We start from the raw sequence: 20,872 nt of genomic DNA, 5'->3' as shown, positions 1-20,872 counted from the left end.
TATTTTCATTTGCTTCTCAGTTTTTTTTTAATAATGTGCAGAAGTTCAATTTTTTGAACAGCCCAGTTTCTCAGCCTTTATGAGTTCTTCTTTTGGTGTCATGCAGTGTTGAACTGTGGTACACTCAACTATATCAGTTCCATGATGATGAACACTTGTTCATTCACTGGGAAACATTAAACCTGACTCAGCCACTAAAACCCACGTGGACATGGTAATTGTAAGTTTGGGTCCATAATAGGAAAAAAAGATGTGTGTGTATGTACGTATTCATATCAAACATATATACACATAATTTCCATTAAGGTGAAATGGCCTCAAGAAATTGATCCAGATTCCAGAATAACTTGTAGATGAAAGCATCTGAGAGACAAAGGGAAAAACATAACATTGGGTGTTAGGAAGGCTGGATTCTAGTCCAGTTCCACATTAACTGGTCAGGGCTCCAGGCCAAGTCATTTTATGGGGCTGTTCTGTGGGAGAAAGATGAGGCGTTCTGCTCCCGTAAAGATTTACAGCCTCGGAAACCCTGTGCAGGGTCGCTATGAGTTGGAACCGACTCCATGGCACATCACCACTACCACCACCTTCCTTAGCTGTATGATATTGGAAGATGAATCTACGTTGCTTTCAAGATTGGTACTTCTAGATTTGCTCTTGGGTGAGTGCTAAGAGGTAAGGGGGATAGGCATGGAGAACTAAATATAGTGGTAGATGAAGAGACATGCTGTCAGGTCAGCCCTGAGAAGAGGGCTGCCACTGCCCATAATTCCAGAGTGTTCACCTAACCTGAAAAGAGCCCTAGTGGTTTAATGGATAAGTGCTTGACTATTAACCCAAAATTTGTCAGTTTGAATCCACCTGCCATTTGACTGAAGAAAAGACTGACTATGGAATCCTGAAGGATTACAGTCGAGGACATTCTATGGGGCAGCGTGACTCAGTCAGATAGGGTTGGTATCAGCTGGAATCAACTCATTGGCACACAACAATCCTAACCTGACCACCACCAAGCCTGGGAGAAATGTTAAACTTGTTAAATGGTCTGATTTCTTTTGTTCTGCAGGGTCAGTCTCCTCAGTACACATAATGTCCCTGCCTCCAAAATGAAGCAGCCCTCTCCGAGTTAGCTGGCATAGCCCCTAAGGCTATACTTGAATTAGAAAAGCACAAGCTCCTATTAGGCTGTTGGCTCCACAGTAATTTTATTTTAATTGTCTACGGTGACTGCAGTGTTGGCTGACCTCAACCAATTTATCCCAAAGTTGAGGCCAAAAGTTTCTGCATGACTGTGGCAGTCTTTAATCTTAGATATGCCTGAGGTAGAATAGTACATTTTAGATTTGAAAGGGATTTAAAAGCAGTCATCCAATCCAACTTCCTATGCCAAGCTATGTGACTATGTCTTTCTTTTCTTATAGTCAATTTTTTTCTTAATTTTTGTTTGTACATTTAACATCTTAATATATGTTGTTGTTTTTATGTGCCTTTGAAGTGGTTCCAATTCACAGAGACTCCATATAGGTTTTCTGAGGAGTGGCTGGTGTGTTTGAACTGCCAACCTTTCAGTTAGCAGTCCAGTGCTTATCCTACAGTGCCACATCAGGACTTCCGAAAACTCTGTAGAAGGTTGTTATGAGCCGGAACTGACTTGACAGTATTTAATAACACGAAATATCATGGTATGGTACTGTAGGATAAATGCAGGACCGCATGTTGATTGGAACCACAAGTTTGGCTGTGCAAATTCACCTGTCGCTCCTCGGAAACCCTATACTTTGTCGCTATGAGTCAGAACCGACTCGATGGCACTTAACAACAACAAGTATATAGATTGTTCATTTATTTATTAAAATTTCCCAATTCTTTTGAAAAGTTTCTAGCCCACAGAAAAATACAGGATATTCTCCTATATATTCACAAGACCATGAACATACCTAAGAAATTTAACTGTGATACAACGCTATTGTCTACTAAACAGTTTACATTAAAATTTCCTCAGAATATCCTACAAAGCTAATTAAAAGGAAAAAAAAATCCACAAAGCAATCAGGGATCATGAATTGCACAAATATGCTGTTTTTCAATGACCTGTGTTACTACTTATGTAGAATAGCATTTATTTTTTATTGTATGTATCATGTGCATACAATAAAATATAGAAGATGCACCATAGTTTGTTACAAACATATAAACTGCACACCCAACACCTAGCTTGATTGAGAGATCATTTCCAGTGTCTTATAAGATTCCACCGTGTCCCTTTCAAGTCTGCATCTTACCCTCGGTGACTACTAGTATAAATAACATCTGTCATCAGTTATGCCCACTTTGGAATTTCATATAAATGGGATCATGTTCTAAGAAATTGTTTTGTGTTTGTTTTTTTTCCCCACTCAACATAATATCTATGAGATTTATTCATGTTCTAAAGTGTTGTTAAGTGCCTTTGTTGTTAAGGTTCCGACTTATAGCCACCTGGGCTGCGAACCTGAAAGTCAGCGTTTCGAAACTACCAGCCGCTCCACGGCAGAAAGATGAGGCTTTCTACTCCCGTAAGGATTTACAACCTCGGAAACCCTGTACAGGGTCGCTATGGGTTGGAACCGACTCGACGGCACTTAACAACAACAACAATAGAGTTTCTAAGGAGCTAGCCGTAGTGAATTTTCCTTTTCTAATTACTAAGTTGTATTTCATTTTGGGTCACTATGAGTTGGAATCTATTTTATGGCAATGGCTTCCCCCCCACCCACCCCCAAATTGTATTCCACTTAATTTTGTTGTTAAGTGCCGTCAAGTGGGTTCTGACTCATAGCAACCATTTTATATACTACAATTTATTTATTCTCTCATTCATGGTCATTTGAATTACTATCCGTGCTTATCTACTATGAGCAAAGTTACTATAAATATCCTTATATGTAACTTTTTGTGGACATACGTATTTCCCTCAGATATATAACCAGGAGTGTAATGATTGTGTACAGGGCAGGTATGTGTCTAGCTTTAGTATATTTTACTAGATAGTTTTCCAAATTGGGTGTGCCATTTAATATTTCTTCCAGCCATATGGGAGTTCCAGTTATTCCACATCCTTGCCAAATCTTAGTTTTCTCAATCTCTCTCAATTTGAGTCATTTTAGTGGTTGTGTGAGTCCTGGTGTGGTGCTATAGGATAAGCACTAGATTGCTAACCACAAGGTCAGTGGTTCAAACCCACCAGCCCCTTCTCGAAAACCCTATACAGGGTCGCTATGGGTCAGAATTGACTCTGTGACACTTAGCAACACCAGTTGGTATGTAAACTCATTGGGGTTTTAACTTGCATTTCCCTGATTAATGTTGCTGCGGCACATTTCTACGTACACTTACTTGACGTCCTCATTAGTAAAGTGCCTGCTCAAGTCTTGTCCATTTAAGAATTGGATTGTGTGTATTTTCTTATTGATTTGAAGGGGATATTTATATAGTGGATATGAGTTCCTCTCAGATGAAACAGAAAGTTTAAATGGGAGTCTCTCTCTCAATAAAAACAGAAAGGCTTTTAATTGAAATTATCTCATGTGGTAACATACAGTGTCTGACTTGCCCATTTTTTAAAAAGGGAAACAATCCAGTGTTAGTTTGAATAGTTGTTCTGCCTGAAGAGAAATGAGATAAGTGTTTTTAATGTTTTATGTTTTTTTTGTAATAAAACAAAGGAAATGTTCGGACAAGTAGACTGACAGTCTCATGAGTATTTGCATTTATCTTCTTTACACAGTCTTCCTTTTAGATAACTGGAGCTTGGTCATTTAGATAAGCACCAGGATCTTCTGGGAACTATATGATAATCCCATTTGTGTGGTCATGGCAGGGCTGACATCATGCGTCAGGAGATGAAGAGAGTAAAAGAACCCATACTTTCCCTTTACCAAAGCCCTCTCATAACATAGACCAGAAGGAGGGATTTCCTCAGTCTAGTCATTATGGCCCATTTATTGCTAAAGGGACAGTTGGCACTAAACTAAAATAAAAACTTCTTAAGTAAGGATTTTCCCTAGGGCTGCATTGTGTGGCTAACATCACTCTCATGCTATAGACCATTTCACACAACTTAGCGATGTGTGGCACTGTGGGCTAATGCGCTGGACTGCAAAGTCACTTTGAACCTCTAGGTTGGCAATTCAAGCTCACTAGTCACTCCTCAGAAACCCTATACAGCGTCACTATGAGTTGGAACCAACTCAATAGCACTTAACAACAACAACAGCCCATAGATGTACTTGACATTCATAGTCAGATAAAATCCGATTAGACCAGGGATAGAAACAACTGCAATACCTATGTCACTATTTGGGGCCTCCAGGCCTACAGTTATTGTTGTTGTTAAGTGCCATTGAGTTGGTTCTGACACATAGCGACCTTGTATAGGATTTCTGAGGAGTGGCTTGTGAGCTTGAACTGCCAACCTGGTAGTTCAAACCGACTTTGTAGTCTAGTGCAATAACCCACAGCGCCACACAAGGACTCTATGCCTATGGTAGACATTGCTGGTTGACCATGACACTTTCAGTCAATCTAGTCTCAGACAGCCACTGGTAGAATATATTTGCTATTCCTGAGTTAAACTGGGCACAGTCGTTAGGCTTGGTAAGGGCAAATAAACCACAGAAAGGGACCTTGAAGTTCACAAAGTGGAGTGTGGAGTAGTCATACTATTTTTACCTTTGTAATGACCCTTGAGGGGTTTATGGACTGATTCTATATGTATATATATTGAATTTTCAATTTTTCTTTTTAGGTATCAGCTAGGATGGCAGTCCCCTTCTCCTCAGGATGTTGTTTACCTGAGTATTCTGGTCAAACAAAAGTGGGTCACCTACTTCTACAATGGCCAAAGCTAGAGTATTTCCTAAGCCCTGCACACATTTATAGAATAGTTTTAGAAAGCAGTTGTTAAATGTCATTGAGTTGATTCTGACACATTGTGGTCCTGTATAGGGTTTCTGAGACTTTTAATCTTCACAGGAGCAGAAAGACTCATCTTTCTCCCGAGAAAGCAGTTACACATTATTATTTTTTGATTCTTCTGTTGGTCATTTCTTCTTTTCTTTTTGTTCAGTTTTACCTACCTATTAGCACATAATATGATTCTAATAACATTTTCCCCACAACTTTATTTAACATCTAATGATATATTAATGAGATACTTACATATAAAGGTAGAACATGTGGCAATTTATAGTTGACAGTGTTTTTCAAACTACATTTTATAGACACATTGTTGTTGTTGTTAAGTGCCGTTGAGTCGGTTCTGACCCATAGCGACTCTGTGTAGGGTTTCCAAGGAGTGGCTGGTGAGCCTGAACTGCTGACCTTGCAGTTCAAGCTGGCTTTGCTATCCAGCGTATTAACCCACAGTGCCACACCAGGACTCCATAGACATATTATGTGTTTACATATGTATGTTTTATACACAGTCTAAACCAAATTGAATACCTGGTACCATCTTGTAGGAGTCCTGGTGTGGCGCTGTAGTGGACTGCTAACCACAAAGTCAGTGGTTCAAACTCACCAATCACTCCTCAAAAACCCTATGCAGGGTCACTCTGAGTCAGAACCAACTCAATGGTACTGAACAACAACAACCATTGTATAAGTTAGAATTAACTCCTTCTTACAAAAGAAAATACCAAGACTCAGAAAAGCTGAGCATTTTTCCCAAGAACAATACAACTAATAAAGAGATCAACATGAAACACAAATCCAAGTAGGAGGTTTGACCCCAAGTCCTCCCAGATCTCTGGGCTTCCTAAATACAGACATATCATGCAGTGGCAGAAAAGGCATGCAAATCCAGTGCAAGCCAGATCCCTGAAGATCCCTGAACTGGATTGTACCAGGAAAGAAAACAGAGCGGGGTGATTGGTTCCCTCCTTAACGTACTGCCACAGAGCCTTCAGCTTTCTCCTTCTTGGCTCTAAGTGACAAGTGGCTAAATGCTCCTGAGTTTCTTCCTTATCATCTTAATGAGAGTGATACTGGCTCCTTATCATTTTCCAGGAATAGAGATAGTATAAAAGGATGGCTGTTTATTGTGCTGGAAATTCACAGTATGAAGACATTCCTATGTTGCTGTTTTTCAAGATACTTAATAAATAAAACTTTCAAATCATCAAACACATTAGAATTTACAGCATTCTGTCCACATGACTGCACATGTGTACTAGAAATCTCTGATATGCTCATTATTTTCTTTATTTGATTGCTGGGCACTTGGTGCTTAGAGAGGATAAGTTGCTTGTCCAAGTATGAGCAGTAGGGAAGCACTTGCCTGTTGTTGTTGTTGTTGTTAGGTGCCATTGAGTCAGTACCGACTCATAGCAACCCTTTGTACAACAGAACGAAACACTGCCCGGTCCTGGGCCAACCTCACAATTGTTGCCACGCTTGAGCCCATTGATGCTTTCATTTTGCCACTCCAGCTTTCTGGGGGTTTTCCTCTTCTTCTCTGACCCTCCACCTTACCAAACATGATATCCTTCTCTAGCAACTGGTCCCTCCTGGCAATATGTTCGAGGTATGACAGGTGAAATTTGGCCATCCTGGCCTCCAAGGAGCATTCTGGCTGCACTTCTTCCAACACAGATGAGGTCTTCTAAAATTTGTGATTTCAGCATCCAAAGATGGGTTTATAATTGAAGGCAAATTTGGGGTGTGGCCAACTTTTAAATACATTCATTTTCAGTAAGTTGCATAGTCAGTAGACGATATTTTAAGAAACACTTAACAACAACAGCAGGGGGAAAAGGATGACATTTTTGACTTTAGACTATTTAACTCTTTTGTCAATTCTGACAAACTCTCAAGAGCTGAAATTTCTTAAAAACAAAAAACCCTTCCAACCCAAAGCCAATAATTACCTACTTATCTATTTTCTTTCCCCTGAAGGAAACCAGTTAAATTTTTTGAAAATAAATGAGGACAAAAAAATATGAGCCATGCTCTAAGATTGTGATAAGAGCTAGTTACAAAAGAAAGACATACTAACAGTTCTTACACACCACCACAGGGTGAGAATTTTACTACTAGACCAGTACTTTGTGGTTCTAGGTCAGTGAATGCAGATGTCATTTTGGGGAAATTATAGCAAGGCAGGGTCTGATTGGGAACTGATTATAGAATGAAAAGGAGTTGTCTTTTTTTTTTTTCTTCAGTGAAGTGTGATGATAGATAGCATTTGCAGTTTAGGGGAAAAGCATCTTTCCTATGATTTTAATGAACATCTAGTCTGTGCTCAGTATGATGAGCAAATGAAAGTAGCTGGTGTTATTGCCACAGAGAAGAGATGTCCACATTTAAAGCAACTGAATAACTGTATAATGTGCTGGTAGTGGTTGTGTGCTGTTGAGTTGGTTCTGACTCATAGTGACCCTGTATAGGGTTTCCAAGCCTATAAATCTTTACAGGAGCATAAAGCCATAGCTTTCTCCTGATCTTGTGGTTAGCAGCCCAGCTCACAACCCACTGTACAACCAGAGCATCTTACTATATAATGTAGCACACCTCAAACTTTCAGGATATGTGGCAAAGCCCATAAGAAAAGTAGGAGCAGATCTCACAGTAATAAGGATTGGTGCCATTTGGAAAGGCTTCGCCAATGAGGTGAGCTAAGCTGAGTCCTGAAGGATATAGAGTCCCTGGGTGCTACAAATGGTCTGTGTTTGTTTGACTACTAATCTAAAGGTTGCTGGTTTGACCCCTTCCAGCGGTGCAACACCAGAAAGAGCTTATGATATACTTCTATAAGATTACAGTTAACAGAGCCCTAGGGAGCAGTTCAACTGTGCAACATGAGGTCTCACCATTAGCTAAAATCAACTCCACGACCACGGGCTATTTAAAATTTTTTGTTGAAGGATGCAGAAAGTTCAAGGAGATAAAGAGGAGTGGGAGGGAGTTGGGAAGAGGAATTTCAGACAGTGGGATCAGCTAGAGCAAAGAGTCAGTGGTAGAAATTGGAATGATACCTCAAGAAGCCACCCATAAAAGAGCACTATGTTGGAGCAGCAAATGATGAGGTCACAAAAACAGTTTAAAAAGTCAACTCTTAAGAAACTACAGAACCAGCCCACTTAGGAAGAAAATGGAATTTACAAAGAATATCCACTCTTTTTGTTGTCATTTCAGGGGAGTGTGTTCAACACCTGGAAACCCATGTGGGTTGTATTATTAGAAGATGGAATTGAATTCTATAAGAAGAAAAGTGACAATAGTCCCAAAGGAATGATCCCCTTGAAAGGAAGTGCTCTGACTAGCCCTTGTCAAGACTTTGGCAAAAGAATGGTGAGTTGGCATCACTAGTCACAGGAAACACCTTGTCAAACACTGACAGACAAGGGTGCAGCCCACATTGTGAATGGCATGCCCTGGGCCAGCCTGTCCTACCAGTCTCTTGCCCTGGTCTTTGGATCTGGAACTGTGAGAATCAAGCACTTCTAGAACAAGGCTGTGTCAGCTGCTTTGCCTCAGCCCCTTGAAAGGTTTCATTCCTAATGGATGTGTTTTAATTTTCAGTTTGTGTTTAAGATCACCACTACCAAACAGCAGGACCACTTCTTCCAGGCAGCCTTCCTGGAGGAGAGAGATGCCTGGGTTCGGGACACCAAGAAAGCCATTAAATGTATTGAAGGAGGCCAGAAGTTTGCAAGGAAATCCACCAGGAAATCCATTCGACTGCCAGAAACTATTGATTTAAGGTGACTTTTTGCTTGTCTTTCACTGCCACCCCTTTTTTAATCCTTTGAGGAAATCTCACAACAGGTTTTGCTCCAAGGCTTGCTTTGTTTACTTCTGACAGCTGTACTCATTCTTCCTGGGTCTGAAAGAGTGAGCGAGACTTCTCCAAGGCTTAGCTGCTGAGAACTCCAGGATAGTGGAATGTAAATTTCCTCATTTGGGGTATCCTGAACAACTTGCATTGCATTTATGAGTTGTTGTTGTTGTTGTTGTTGTGCCGTGGAGTTGGTTCCGACTCATAGCGACTCTGCACAGGGTTTCCGAGGCTGTAAATCTTTACAGGAGCAGAAAGCCTTAAACCATTGTAAATTAGTCTTGAAGAAAGTTCCAGGATCTCCAGATAGAGAGGAAAAGACAGGTGTTCCAGTTTTCAAGTTCAAGCCTTTATAAAGCCAGTAAGGACCTGCTGGGGTTGGCACCAATGGTAGGCAGAACCTGTTTGAGTCCTGACCAGATTTAATGGCCTCTGATCTTGGAGTTGCAGGTAAGAGTTGTAGCCTAACAGCTGTTGTTGTTATGTGCTGTAGAGTCCGTTCCAACTCATAGTGACCCTGCACAGGGTTTCCGAGGCTGTAACTCCAACTCATAATGACCCTGCACAGGGTTTCTGAGGCTGTAAATCTTTACGGGAGCAGAAAGCCTCATCTTTCTCCCACGGAACAGCTGGTAGTTTCAAACTGCTGACCTTGCGGCTCCTAACCCGACTCATAATCACTATGCTACCAGAGCTCCTTAGCCTGATAGTAGTCAGAGACAAATAGGTAAATTCAGCCTCTGACAGAGGTTGGGGATAGGATTTGCATTTCCCTACATGTTCCATACCTTCTATCTTCTCCTGTCATATGAGTCCCCCTTTCCAGGAGCTCTTTGCTTCCTGGTTGTTTTGCTTTGACATCAATCCCATCAAGCATACCCTGGAACAGCAGCCTCATTAAGAAGAAGTCCATGCTGGCTGCTTAAATTTTCAATAGGGGTGGGTGGGAGGTGGTTCCTGAGAGGGGCCTAACCCAGGGCGTGTACAGATTAAGAATCTGATAGTAAAGTGTGAGAATTGCACCTACTGAGAAGAGCAGCTTTCCTCACCAAGGAAGCTTTCTGGTAAAGAAACAAGAGGCGGAGCCTAATCTAGCTGCATCTGCTGAGTGGCAACATTCCTGGCCACAGCTGTCTGAGCTAAGTGAAAGAGCGCTCTGGCTATGTGGAGACACAGTTTACATACAAAGTGGCATTTGGCTTTGTTGCTTAGGAATACTCTGAGAACGTTTTTGGTTTATTATTTTTAATAAAATTTTGCCTTACCTCTTATTATTTTTAAGGTAAATTCAGTCAAAGTGTTCAGCCTAGAGGCAAATGTCTAGATCCTCAAATCTCTACACTTGAAGACCCTTAAAGAATTGGGACAGGGGGGTGGGGGTGGCCCTTGATGATCTGGAATCAGACAATGTTAGGCTCTGACTGGGTATGGAAAATTGACCCCAAGAACATTTAATATTTGGCACCTAAGTGGTGACAACTCTCCATCTCAGATACCAAGAGATAGATCAAAAAGCTTAATAAATTCAAAATACATTTAATGCCTTCCAGGTGCATTTTGAATGAATAATTTGAATGAATAAATTCAGATATATTTAATACATTGAATTAATAAATTCAGATACATTTAATACTTACTTAGTGCATTTTGTTAAGTGCTTTGCAGGCCACAGATGTAGATACATCTGAATTCTTCCTTCTGACCATTTATGACGTGGGGAGATTAGACTCAGGGCCACCCAGGGATGGGGCGGGGGGTCATGCTCATAGCCAGGCTTTCCCAATTGACAACTTACAGAGAAGACACACCATTCTGAAATCTCCTCGCTCACCTACTTGTCTTCATCTCTGTGCAGTGCCATGTATCTGTCCATGAAAGACACTGACAAAGGAATAAAAGAACTGAATCTTGAGAAGGACAAGAAGATTTTTAATCACTGTTTCACAGGTAAAAAGGTCTTGCAAGTGTGAAATGGGAGCTGGGGAAGGCGATACTTTCTGAGTGCTGCCTGGGCCTTGTGTGTGAGGTGGTGGTGGTGGTTATGTGTCGTGGAGTCAGTTCCGGCTCATAGCGACCCTGTACAGGGTTTCCGAGGCTGTAAATCTTTACGGGAGCAGAAAGCCTCATCTTTCTCCCATAGAATGACTGGTAGATTTGAACTGCTGACCTGGAGGTTAGAAGCCCGATTTGTAACCACTACACTACCAGAGCTCCTTGTCTGCACAATATGTTCTGGGAATTCAGAGAAATGGGCAATTCTTAAATGGTAAAATATCATTGAGTATTTGTGAAGAAGAATTCTGAAGAGGAGACTGGGTAAAGAAGGTGAGGGCAAAGTTGTGGAGCCAGAGAAGGGCAGAATGTGTATCTAGTTAAAAGACCTGGCCAGCCTGATAAGACTGATATTTCATTAAAGAAACAGTCGATTCCAACTCAAGGCCACCCCTTGTGTATTAGAGTAGAATTGTGCTTCAATTTCCAACGACCGAGTGTTTAGAAGTAGATTTGCTAGGCCTTTTTCCAGGGACCTCTGGGGAGACTCAAACTGACAGCCTTTTCCTTAGCAGATGTGCATGTTCAGTGTTTGCACCATCCAGGAATTTCAGTGGTTCATTAGGAGAGCAAAGTGGGAGGGAATGTTTGGAACTAGGCTTGTCAGATGCCAGGCAGGGCTTACTTACGTTTGCAGAAAAAGTCAAGGCAGAAGACTCTGAGATGATACAGCAGAATGTGAGGACATCCAGTCATCAGATAATCCATGAAAATGGTCCTGGTAAGCTTCAGGAAAGTGAAAGAGAAAAGAGCATGCCATAGCATAACAGAATAGTATCCCATAGAAATTCAGCCTCATAGAATTAAGGCAACAACCAGTTAGCATCAGGGAAATCTGGGATCAAGATACCAAGCTATGGTTAGTGAAATTATCAAGATGCCAAGCCACGGGAAATTATCAAGAGGAAGGCAGGGTCTCAACTCTACCAGAGTTGAGATCAGTAAGACAGAGCCCTGGGCAAGGGGACTGATGAGGAGGTTCCAATTTGTTTTCCCATAGTATTGGGCTCTGGTAGTGTAGTGGTTACGAATTGGACTGCAAACCTCACGGTCAGCAGTTCGAAACTATCAGCTGTTCCAGGGAGAAAGATGAGACTTTCTGCTCCTGTAAAGGTTTACAACCTCAGAAACCCTGTACAGGGTCACTATGAGTCGGAACTGACTCCACAGCATATAACAACAACAGTATTGGGCTAGAATTTCTGAAGTCCTTTTTCATTGAATGTGCAACAGGGAGATGAGACTGAACTTGCCTCTCAAGCTTCAGCATGCTTAGTTGAACGAACATGGGATCTAGGGTTAAGTAGCTGTCATTTAAGGCCTAACATCACTTAAACTCTTTAAGACTTAATTTTCTCATCTTTAAAATGAGGTCTGTAATTTACTGTCCTACCTCATTTATGCTGCTATTAAGTGTCTTCAAGTTGGTCCCTACTCACAGAAACCCTGTATTGGGTTTCCAAGAAGCGGCTGGTGAGTTCGAACGACTGACCTTATAGTTCAAACTGACCTTGTGATACAGCGCTTATCCTACAGCATCGCATCAGGACTCCTTGGTTTTAGGACTGTGGTAAGAATTAAAAGCAATAATGCCGTATCCATTAGTTCTTGTTACAGAGGGAGAAAAGTGCACAAAAACTTTCCATCTGTGAAATCTATGGAAGGCTCATGAACCAACTTTTCCCATCATCTTTCAAGGACAGTAATATGATGCCACATGTCTGCATCTTACTTACTGCTCTTGCCTGGATGACCCAGGGCTCACTGGCTAGTACAAAAAGTTTATGGAAAAGTGCCATTATCTTCTGATTCTATTTTTCCATGAACTTTTTGACCCACCCTCATGTGCTGGTTCCCTCATTGGTTATGTTTGTAAGAAACACATCATTTTTTCATACAAAGCTTGATGGTACCCACTGCTATTGAGTCAATTTCAACTCATAGAAACTCTAATTCAATTGATGGATCAATTTCATTTCTTTCTCTTTCCATTTCTATCTTGAGATAGCAGGTTGATTAAATAACTTCTCAAGTCCCTGTTAGACTTGTAAAGGTGTGGCAATCACTCCAAGTGATAAGGTCGGATTTTAATTTAGGACATACATGGTATGCTAAGAGTTCCCAGAAGGTATAAACTACTAATGCCCTCAGCTGGTAACCAGAAGGTAGGCTGTTTGAGTCTACTCCCAGAGGCTCTTCAGAAGAAAGTCCTGGCGATCTACCTGAAAAAAACCCCACAAAAACAAAAACAAAAAATCAGCCCTTGACAACCAGATACAACACAGTTCTGTTCTTCCACACAGGGTGTTGTCACAAATCAGAATCCACTTGGTGGCGATTGTTTTTTGCTTATGATTATGATACTTCTCTGTTTAAAAACTTGCAATGTGCCCTCAAAGATTTCCCCACCCCACCCTGTGCCTCTTCCTGTCCCCTTTTGCCTTCTTTCCACCAACTCATCCTCTCTCCCACGAGGATACGTGCATCTGTTCACTCAGCTCTCTCTGGTTCCTCTCACAATGCCTGCCTTATCTGCTTGGCAACCACTTACTCATTTTTTTAAAAACCTTTATCCAGTGTCACTTCCTCTTTGAATCTTTTCATGACGGGGAATTCACAAGATCCCCTCTACCACTGCCCCACTCAACGTTCCCTGCAGATTTAACCCAGTTGTTCCACAGTATTACTCTAGAGCAGAACACTTGTTACATGACATTGATTCACTCATCAATCCCCATTAGATTTGTTAAGTGAAGTGTCCCCGGTTTGTAGCCTCCAGTAGAAGTCCAATATGTTGTTAAGTGCCATCGAGTTGGTTCTGATCCATAGCAACCCTGTATAGGGTTTCTTAGGAGCAGCTAGTGAACTTGAACTGCCGACCTTGCAGTTCAAGTCATATTTGCAGTCCAGCACATTAACCCACAGTGCCACATCAGGAAGTGCAATATATCTTTGTTCATTAATGGAATACATGAGTGGATTAGTAAAAACTATACCTATTCCTCGTTTACCAACATGGTTAAGTTCTAAAGACCAGAAATGGAGGATGACCACAGTAGATCACAAAATAAAGGATTATGACATCGTTACATAGCTGACAAACAACAAGAATCATGGCCCAGCCAAGCTGATGCATAACCATAACCATCGTAGTCAGCACTACCCTTGCCTTGCACTCCAGTGTTCCTTATTGCCAGATGTTTGTTGTTAACACACAAAATAGTTGGGGAGTAGATTTTTTTTATGACTGTCACAAAATGTCGGTTAATGAGATAGTTAGTAAATGAGGAATGGGTGTATTTCTTTGATGCATGCGTTGCCTCTGTAAGTGGCTTATAAAACATAGTGATCCCAAATGTGTCAGAGCAGAACTATGCACCATAGGATTTTCAATGGTTGATTGTGAGGGGAAGTGGATTGGCAGGCCTCCTTCTGAGGAATACTTGGATAGACTCAAACTACCAACTTTTTGGTGAGTAGCCAAGCATGCAACCTTTCATACCACTCAGGTACTTGAGAAATCCCTTTAGATGGTTTCTTTTGTTTTCAAGTATCTCTCTCACTGATCTTCTTCTTTCCATCTTGGAATAAGAAGGAAAATGAGACAAGTCAGACACAGGGTGCTCTGGAGACAGTTCAGGGGTGATTATGACGGTCTTGCTCTTTGGTTAGTTAAGGAGTTAACTTCTCTCTGATGACCTCAACCAGGTAGCTGTGTCATCGACTGGCTGTTATCCAACCAGTCCATTCGGAATCGCCAGGAAGGTCTCATGATTGCCTCATCACTGCTCAATGAAGGGTACCTGCAGCCTGCAGGAGACCTATCCAAGGCGGCAGTGGATGGCACCTCTGATAGCCCTTTCCTGGACAATGCTGATGCCTTCTACTACTTTGTAAGTGAGACGACTACCCATCTGTTCTTGGTGTAATGGAGCTGCCTGGGCAGATTCCAGATTGATTTCTATTCTTATTCACATATGAGAAAGAAAGGACCCAGCCCTACAGAAAGTTGTTTGAGATGAGAAGGAGTCAAGAGAGATCAAGAAAATACCTGACGCCTCAAGGCCCATTCACCGATTTATTTGTAGATCTTAAGGCTTCTATTCTAAGGAGCTCTGGTAGCGTAGTGGTTACGAATCGGGCTGCGAGCCGCAAAGTCAACAGTTCGAAACTACCAGCTGTTCTGCAGGAGAAAGATGAGGCGTTCTGCTCCCGTAAAGATTTACAGCCTCGGAAACCCTGCACAGGGTGGCTATGAGTTGGAACCAACTCCACGGCACATCGGCACAAAACAACAACAACAACAACAACAAGGCTTCTATTAAGCTAATGCTTCCCAGACTTGACAACTGTCCCCCATAAGACGTGCTGTGTTTAAATTAATCAGCTTTAAGAAACTATTATTTACTCCCTGTTGTTGTTAAATGCCTTCATGTCTGTTACTGATGCATAGCAACCCTGTATAGTGTTTCTACGGAGCTGCTGCTTGTGGGTTTGAACCACTGACCTCCCAGTTAGGAGTCTAGTGTTTATCCTACAGTGCCATACCAGAACTCCTATTTATTCCCTATTGTTGTTGTTAAGTGCCATTGAGTTGGTTCTGACTCACACTGACCCTGTATAGTGTTTCTAAGGAGCGGCTGGTGAGTTTAAACCACCGACCTTGTGGTTCAAATTGACCTTGCTTTCCAGTGCTTTATCCGACAGCGCCACACCAGGACTCCTATTTATTCCCTTGTTGTCGTTAAGTGCCATTGAGTCTGTTTCAACCCATAGCAACCCCGTACAGGGTTTCCAAGGAGCATCTGCTGGGTTTGAACCGCCAACCTTGTGGTTCAGACAGACCTTGAGGTCCAAACCATTATCCTGCAGTGCTACACCAGGCCTCCTACTTACTCCCTGTTGTTCTTAAGTGCCATCGAGTTGGTTCTGACCCATTGTTGTTGTTAAGTACTGTGGAGGCCATTGTGATTCATAGCTACCCTGTATAGTGTTTCCCAGGAGTGGCTGGCTGGTGAGCTTGAACAGCAGACTTTGCAGTTCAAACCAACTTTGCAGTCTGGCACATTAATCCACAGCGCCACATCAGAACTCATGTCAAAAAAGTCTTGGAAGTACAATAGTTAAGCACTTCGTTGCTAACAGAAAGGCTGGTGTTTCAAATTCATCCAGCAACTCTGTGGGAAACAGAGTTGGCCTTCTACTCCCATAAAGATTGTTGGTATTATTAAAATGCCATCGAGTCGGTTCCGACTCATAGTGACTCTGCATAGGGTTTCCAAGGAACAGCTAATGTTTTTGAATCGCTGACTTTGTGCCCAGCCATCCAGTGCTTATCCTGTGGTGCCACACAAGGACCCTTGTGGGGGTAGTTCTACTTTGTCATACAGAGTTGTTATGAGTCGGGTTCGACTCAAGGTACACAACAACAATTTATCAGTACATGCCAGGCACTTTCCTGGAAAAGAAGATAAAAGTAGTGAAAATAAAACACAAAAACCCCACATCAGAACAGCAAAAAAGTTCAGGCCCCCACAGAGCTGCCTTTCAAGAGGAGGATTCATAAAAACACAGGTGTCATGTGTTAGTATGTCCCTCCAGTACATAAATCCACACAACTATTAGTGCAAAAATTGTTCATCTACATTTTCTCCTCCCATCACCTTGTGTTCCTTTTAGGGTTTGCTTACCGCAGGTTGGGAAAGACTGTATTACACAACATGGGCCATATGAGAGACCCTGTCACAGTAAATTTTCCAGGGGGTTTTGACAGTTTTATTTTTATGCTGAGTAAGTGGACAGACATTAGGAAGCTGTTTAAGAGAATCATCCTTCTCACCACAATGTTATGAATGACCCAGAGAGACTTCCATTTCTTATTTGGAGGAAGTTTCACTGTCAGTATTTTTGTTTGTTGGTTTAGACTTTTATTCTAGTTTTATATAGCCATTTAAATGTAGATTCTGAAAATACCCACCATAATGGCTTCTCTTCTATAATTGTTGTTAAGTGCTGGTCGAGTTGATTCCGACCCATAGTGACCCTGTATAGGGTTTCCAAGGAGCAGCTGGTGAGCTTGAAATGTCGACCTTGTAGTTCAAATAGCTTTGCAGTCTGGTGCTTTAACCTACAGCGCCACACCAGGACTTCTATAATTGGCAAGTCTCAATTTCCTCTTGGTCTTATAAGAATCACTGCCTGCTCTCAGTCTTCTTAAAGCAGGAGAAGAGGCAAAAGGGGGTAGTATGGTTGGAATTAAGGAGCTCTGGTAGCGTAATGGTTACGAATTGGGCTGCTAATCTCAAGATCAGCAGTTTGATACTACCAGCCATTCCATGGGAGAAAGATGAGGCTTTCTGCTCCGGTAAAGATTTATAGCCTTGGAAACCTTGTACAGGGTCTCTAAGGGTCAGCATCAACTCAACAGCACTTCACAACAACAAGGTTGGAATTGCACAGTGTCTTGCAAATCTGTTCACTGTGCTTTCAAAGATCCAGCTGTGAGCTTCCAATAGGAAGAAATCCTTGGAGGCAAAAATGTGTGCCATAATGAAGAAAGACTGAGTTTGTCTCAGTGTGTAGCTTGAGGAACCCAAGAAAATGAAGGTTATGGATGAGGTCATAATTAAAGAGAGGAGTGGAGCAGCATGTGAAAACAAAAAAGAAGGGGAGATGGCTACCCCAAAAGAACCTTAAATTCCTCATAAAGACAATCACAGGGGTGGGGGGAGGAGAAGAAGGAGGTATTGGACATGGTGGCTGGAGGGGAGGAGGACAGGAAGTTGGTACATGTAGCAATACACCAAGATTGGTAATGTGAACTTGCTATTTGCTTTCCCAATAGCCAGACAGTGGTTTTTTCTGTGAAGAGAATTCCAGTGATGAGGATGTGATTCTGAGAGAAGAATTCAGAGGGATCATTATTAAGCAGGGATGCTTGCTCAAACAGGTGAGTGGCCACTACTATTCCCTTCTAGCCTTTCTCCTTTATCAGGACCTTTGTATTTCTAAATTGCCAAGTGGTATTTAGTTTGTGTAACTATTGGAGTCCTGGTGTGGCACTGTAGGATCAGTGCAGGACTGCAAGGTTGGTTTGAACCACAAGATTGGAGGTTCAAACTCACTAGTCACTCCTCGGAAACCCTACACAGGGTCGCTATGAGTCGAAAGTGACTCTACAGCATTTAACAGCAACAACAACCAATATGGTGTTAGTTGCCCTGAGGTCAGCTCTGACTCATGGTAACCTTATATATAACAGAACAAATGTAACTAACTGATCATCAGCTCGAGCCTGAAATACACAGAATGAAAGATAGGAGAATGGATCAGTAGGTGATCATCTAGATAGGTCAGGGGACTGAGGCTGTCAGAAAAATAGGGAAACTTCTCTTTTATCAATATCATAGGAAAAACAAAAGTTTCAAGAAAGCTATGGCCCTTCCCATTAGCTGGAAGAAATAAACTGGTTATGCGATACCATTCAAAGGACAGAGATTTTTAATGGTAAACATACTTAGCCCTCTTCCCTGTAAAACAACCAGGAGACAGGAACATTGAATACCATTGACAACAAAGAAGTGGCATTGCAGACTGTGGGCAGGGTGTGGCAAGACCAAACCCAGGCAGGGATGAGGTCAACTTGGCAGAAGGAGCAGCAGGCCAAGGTCAAGTCCAGTGTGAGAGCATGGCAATCCACAGGTGTCTACAGGTACATAAGCACAGTCAGTCTGGGAGGCAAGGGCAGGAGTCAACTACAAGGTGCCAAGACATGTCATACCAAGAGGTAAAAACACAAAAAGGTTGGAGGTGAGAGAAGAAGACAGGGCCAGTGCTTGGTTAGAGACAAAGTCGCAGATGGACATGGGAATATTCAGGGTGGATCAAATGCATGGCACATACTGTCAAAGAGGCCAAGACCACTTTATAAGGGCAAAGTCTTGTCTTCCTGACAATGCTAGGTGCAGTATATAACAAAGGGAACCTGGTTGCTGTAAGGAAATTCATATGTACTGTCTGTAGGCTCCATAGGGCTAAGCTAGACCATTAACTTCCATTTATTTTTTACTTTTTAAAAGTTTTTATTGTTTTGAACTGAATTGGCTTTACACCATTGTTTCATTGCAGTGATTACAATCTTCTCTGTGCATCATCATTCAACAGTATTTGCTTCCATTCCCTCTGTTTATTTTTGGGGTGGGGTGGGGTGGGAGGATGTACACAAAAACACTCAGGAATATAAAATCATTTAAACAACCAAAGGGCACATTCTGGTAAGCCTGCCTCCTGGCTGCCAGCACACAGCCTTTCTCTTTCCATGAGTCTAGAGTCCTCAGCTGCTCCGTCTCTCCATGTCCACATCTCTGCCTCCATCTCTGGTGTTGCTGCTTCTCTGGATAATGTCCCACATTCCACTTGTGCTCTTTTCCCTTGATGGTCCTACGGTCTTCTATTTCTGGACTGTAAGATTAACTACTCCCCCTCTTTTGTTACAAAACTTCTACCTTTACAGCATAACTTCCATTTTAATGTCTGATGGGTTGTGACAAGAAGGATAAACCATAGCAGAGCATAAATTCACATTTAGAAAGTGGGACTCTGGGCTAGTTAAGATTAGGTATAGATATGGACTCACGGTTCCACTGGGGAAGAGGGATGTTAATGTGGGGAACGACCTTAACTCCAGGTTTAAAGAAATACAGAGCAGTAATTTGGGGGAAAAATTCATGGATAATACTTAATATCTTTTTATGACAGGGTGACCAGTTGACCAGATTAAAGAACAGCGTTAGGGGCAGGGGCAACCTACTTAATAGAGTAGGCTCTGACAGTTGCCCACAGGACAGTGTTTACCCTCGTTGACTCTGCCAGCCATTCCCACATGTCTGGCTCTTTGAATCCCAAGTAACAGCAAGTGGCTACAGACAAGAGTAACTGGAAGGGGATTTCACAATTTCCTTATTTTTATGGTATCCTTTAATAATTCTATTTTGATACCAGTCATTAGTGCCTTTTCTTGAATTAGTAGATCTGACAAGACCCATCCTAGAGTGGGACCCTGAGAAAACTATGGATTGTGGCTGAAAAGGAGACTAATGTCTGGGCTGAACTAGAGCTCTGTCTGGATAAAGTTCCCCACTGAAAGACCGTGTTGTTATTAAGTGCCATCAAGTCAGTGCAAACTCGTAGTGACCCTGTATAGGGTTTCCAAGAAGTGAGTGGTAGGGTTGAACTGCTGACCTTGGGGTTAGCCGTCCAGTGTTTATCCGTTAGGGCCACATCAGACTCCTTGTTGTTGTTGTTGTTAAGTGCCGTAGAGTCGGTTCCGACCCATAGCAACCCTGTACAGGGTTTCCGAGGGTGTAAATCTTTACGGGAGTAGAAAGCCTCATCTTTCTCCCGCGGAGCGGCTGGTAGTTTCAAACCGCTGACCTTAAGGTTTGCAGCCCGATTCATAACCACTACTACCAGAGCTCCTTCATCAGACTCCTAGAGAGACAGAAATTGAGAGTTATGGGTGCCTGAGATAATGGGGACTGTAAGTAAACTTAGGAGGTTTTCCTTAGCTACATTCACTTGACCTTTGATAGGAACAATATAGCCTGAGCTAGCCCAGTTGGTTCACATTCGAATACCCTAGAAGTTGTTAAAATTTCATCCAATTAAATCAGAATCTCTGGGTGGGACCCAGGCATATGTATTTTTACAACTTTCCAAGCAATTTGGTGCATACCCATAGCTGAGAGATTTTGAGCTAATCTTTTTCGTAGAGATGAATTTGTCCTGGTATCAAAGGAAATAGTGAAAGTACAAAGGACTGTTTAAAGAACAAATAGATCTGTGTTGGAAGAAGCCAGAATAGATATTCCTTGGAAGCCAGGATAGCCAGACTTTGTCTTTCACACTTTGGACATATTATCAGGAGGGACCAGTCCCTGGAGAAGGATATCCTATTTGATAAAGTGGAGGGGTGGAGAAAAAGAGGGAGACAAACAACCCCCC

The 20,872-nt window shown here is 42.0% G+C and overlaps 1 protein-coding gene across 1 annotated transcript in view; it reads left to right on the top strand.

The window, feature by feature from the left end:
* PLEK (pleckstrin) overlaps positions 1–20,872 on the top strand; it is a 41,769-nt gene that overhangs the window by 7,147 nt on the left and 13,750 nt on the right. The window contains exons 2-6 of the mRNA XM_006862940.1: positions 8,176–8,331; positions 8,563–8,744; positions 10,674–10,765; positions 14,579–14,763; positions 17,715–17,819. Of these exons, the coding sequence (XP_006863002.1) occupies positions 8,176–8,331; positions 8,563–8,744; positions 10,674–10,765; positions 14,579–14,763; positions 17,715–17,819 (720 nt within the window). The remainder of the gene's footprint in view (positions 1–8,175; positions 8,332–8,562; positions 8,745–10,673; positions 10,766–14,578; positions 14,764–17,714; positions 17,820–20,872) is intronic.

Source organism: Chrysochloris asiatica, unplaced genomic scaffold (assembly GCF_000296735.1).
Source record: "Chrysochloris asiatica unplaced genomic scaffold, ChrAsi1.0 scaffold00052, whole genome shotgun sequence".
NCBI lineage: Eukaryota > Metazoa > Chordata > Mammalia > Afrosoricida > Chrysochloridae > Chrysochloris > Chrysochloris asiatica.
The sequence above is the reverse complement of the archived record's forward strand: the minus strand, read 5'-3'. Positions and strand labels throughout refer to the sequence as shown.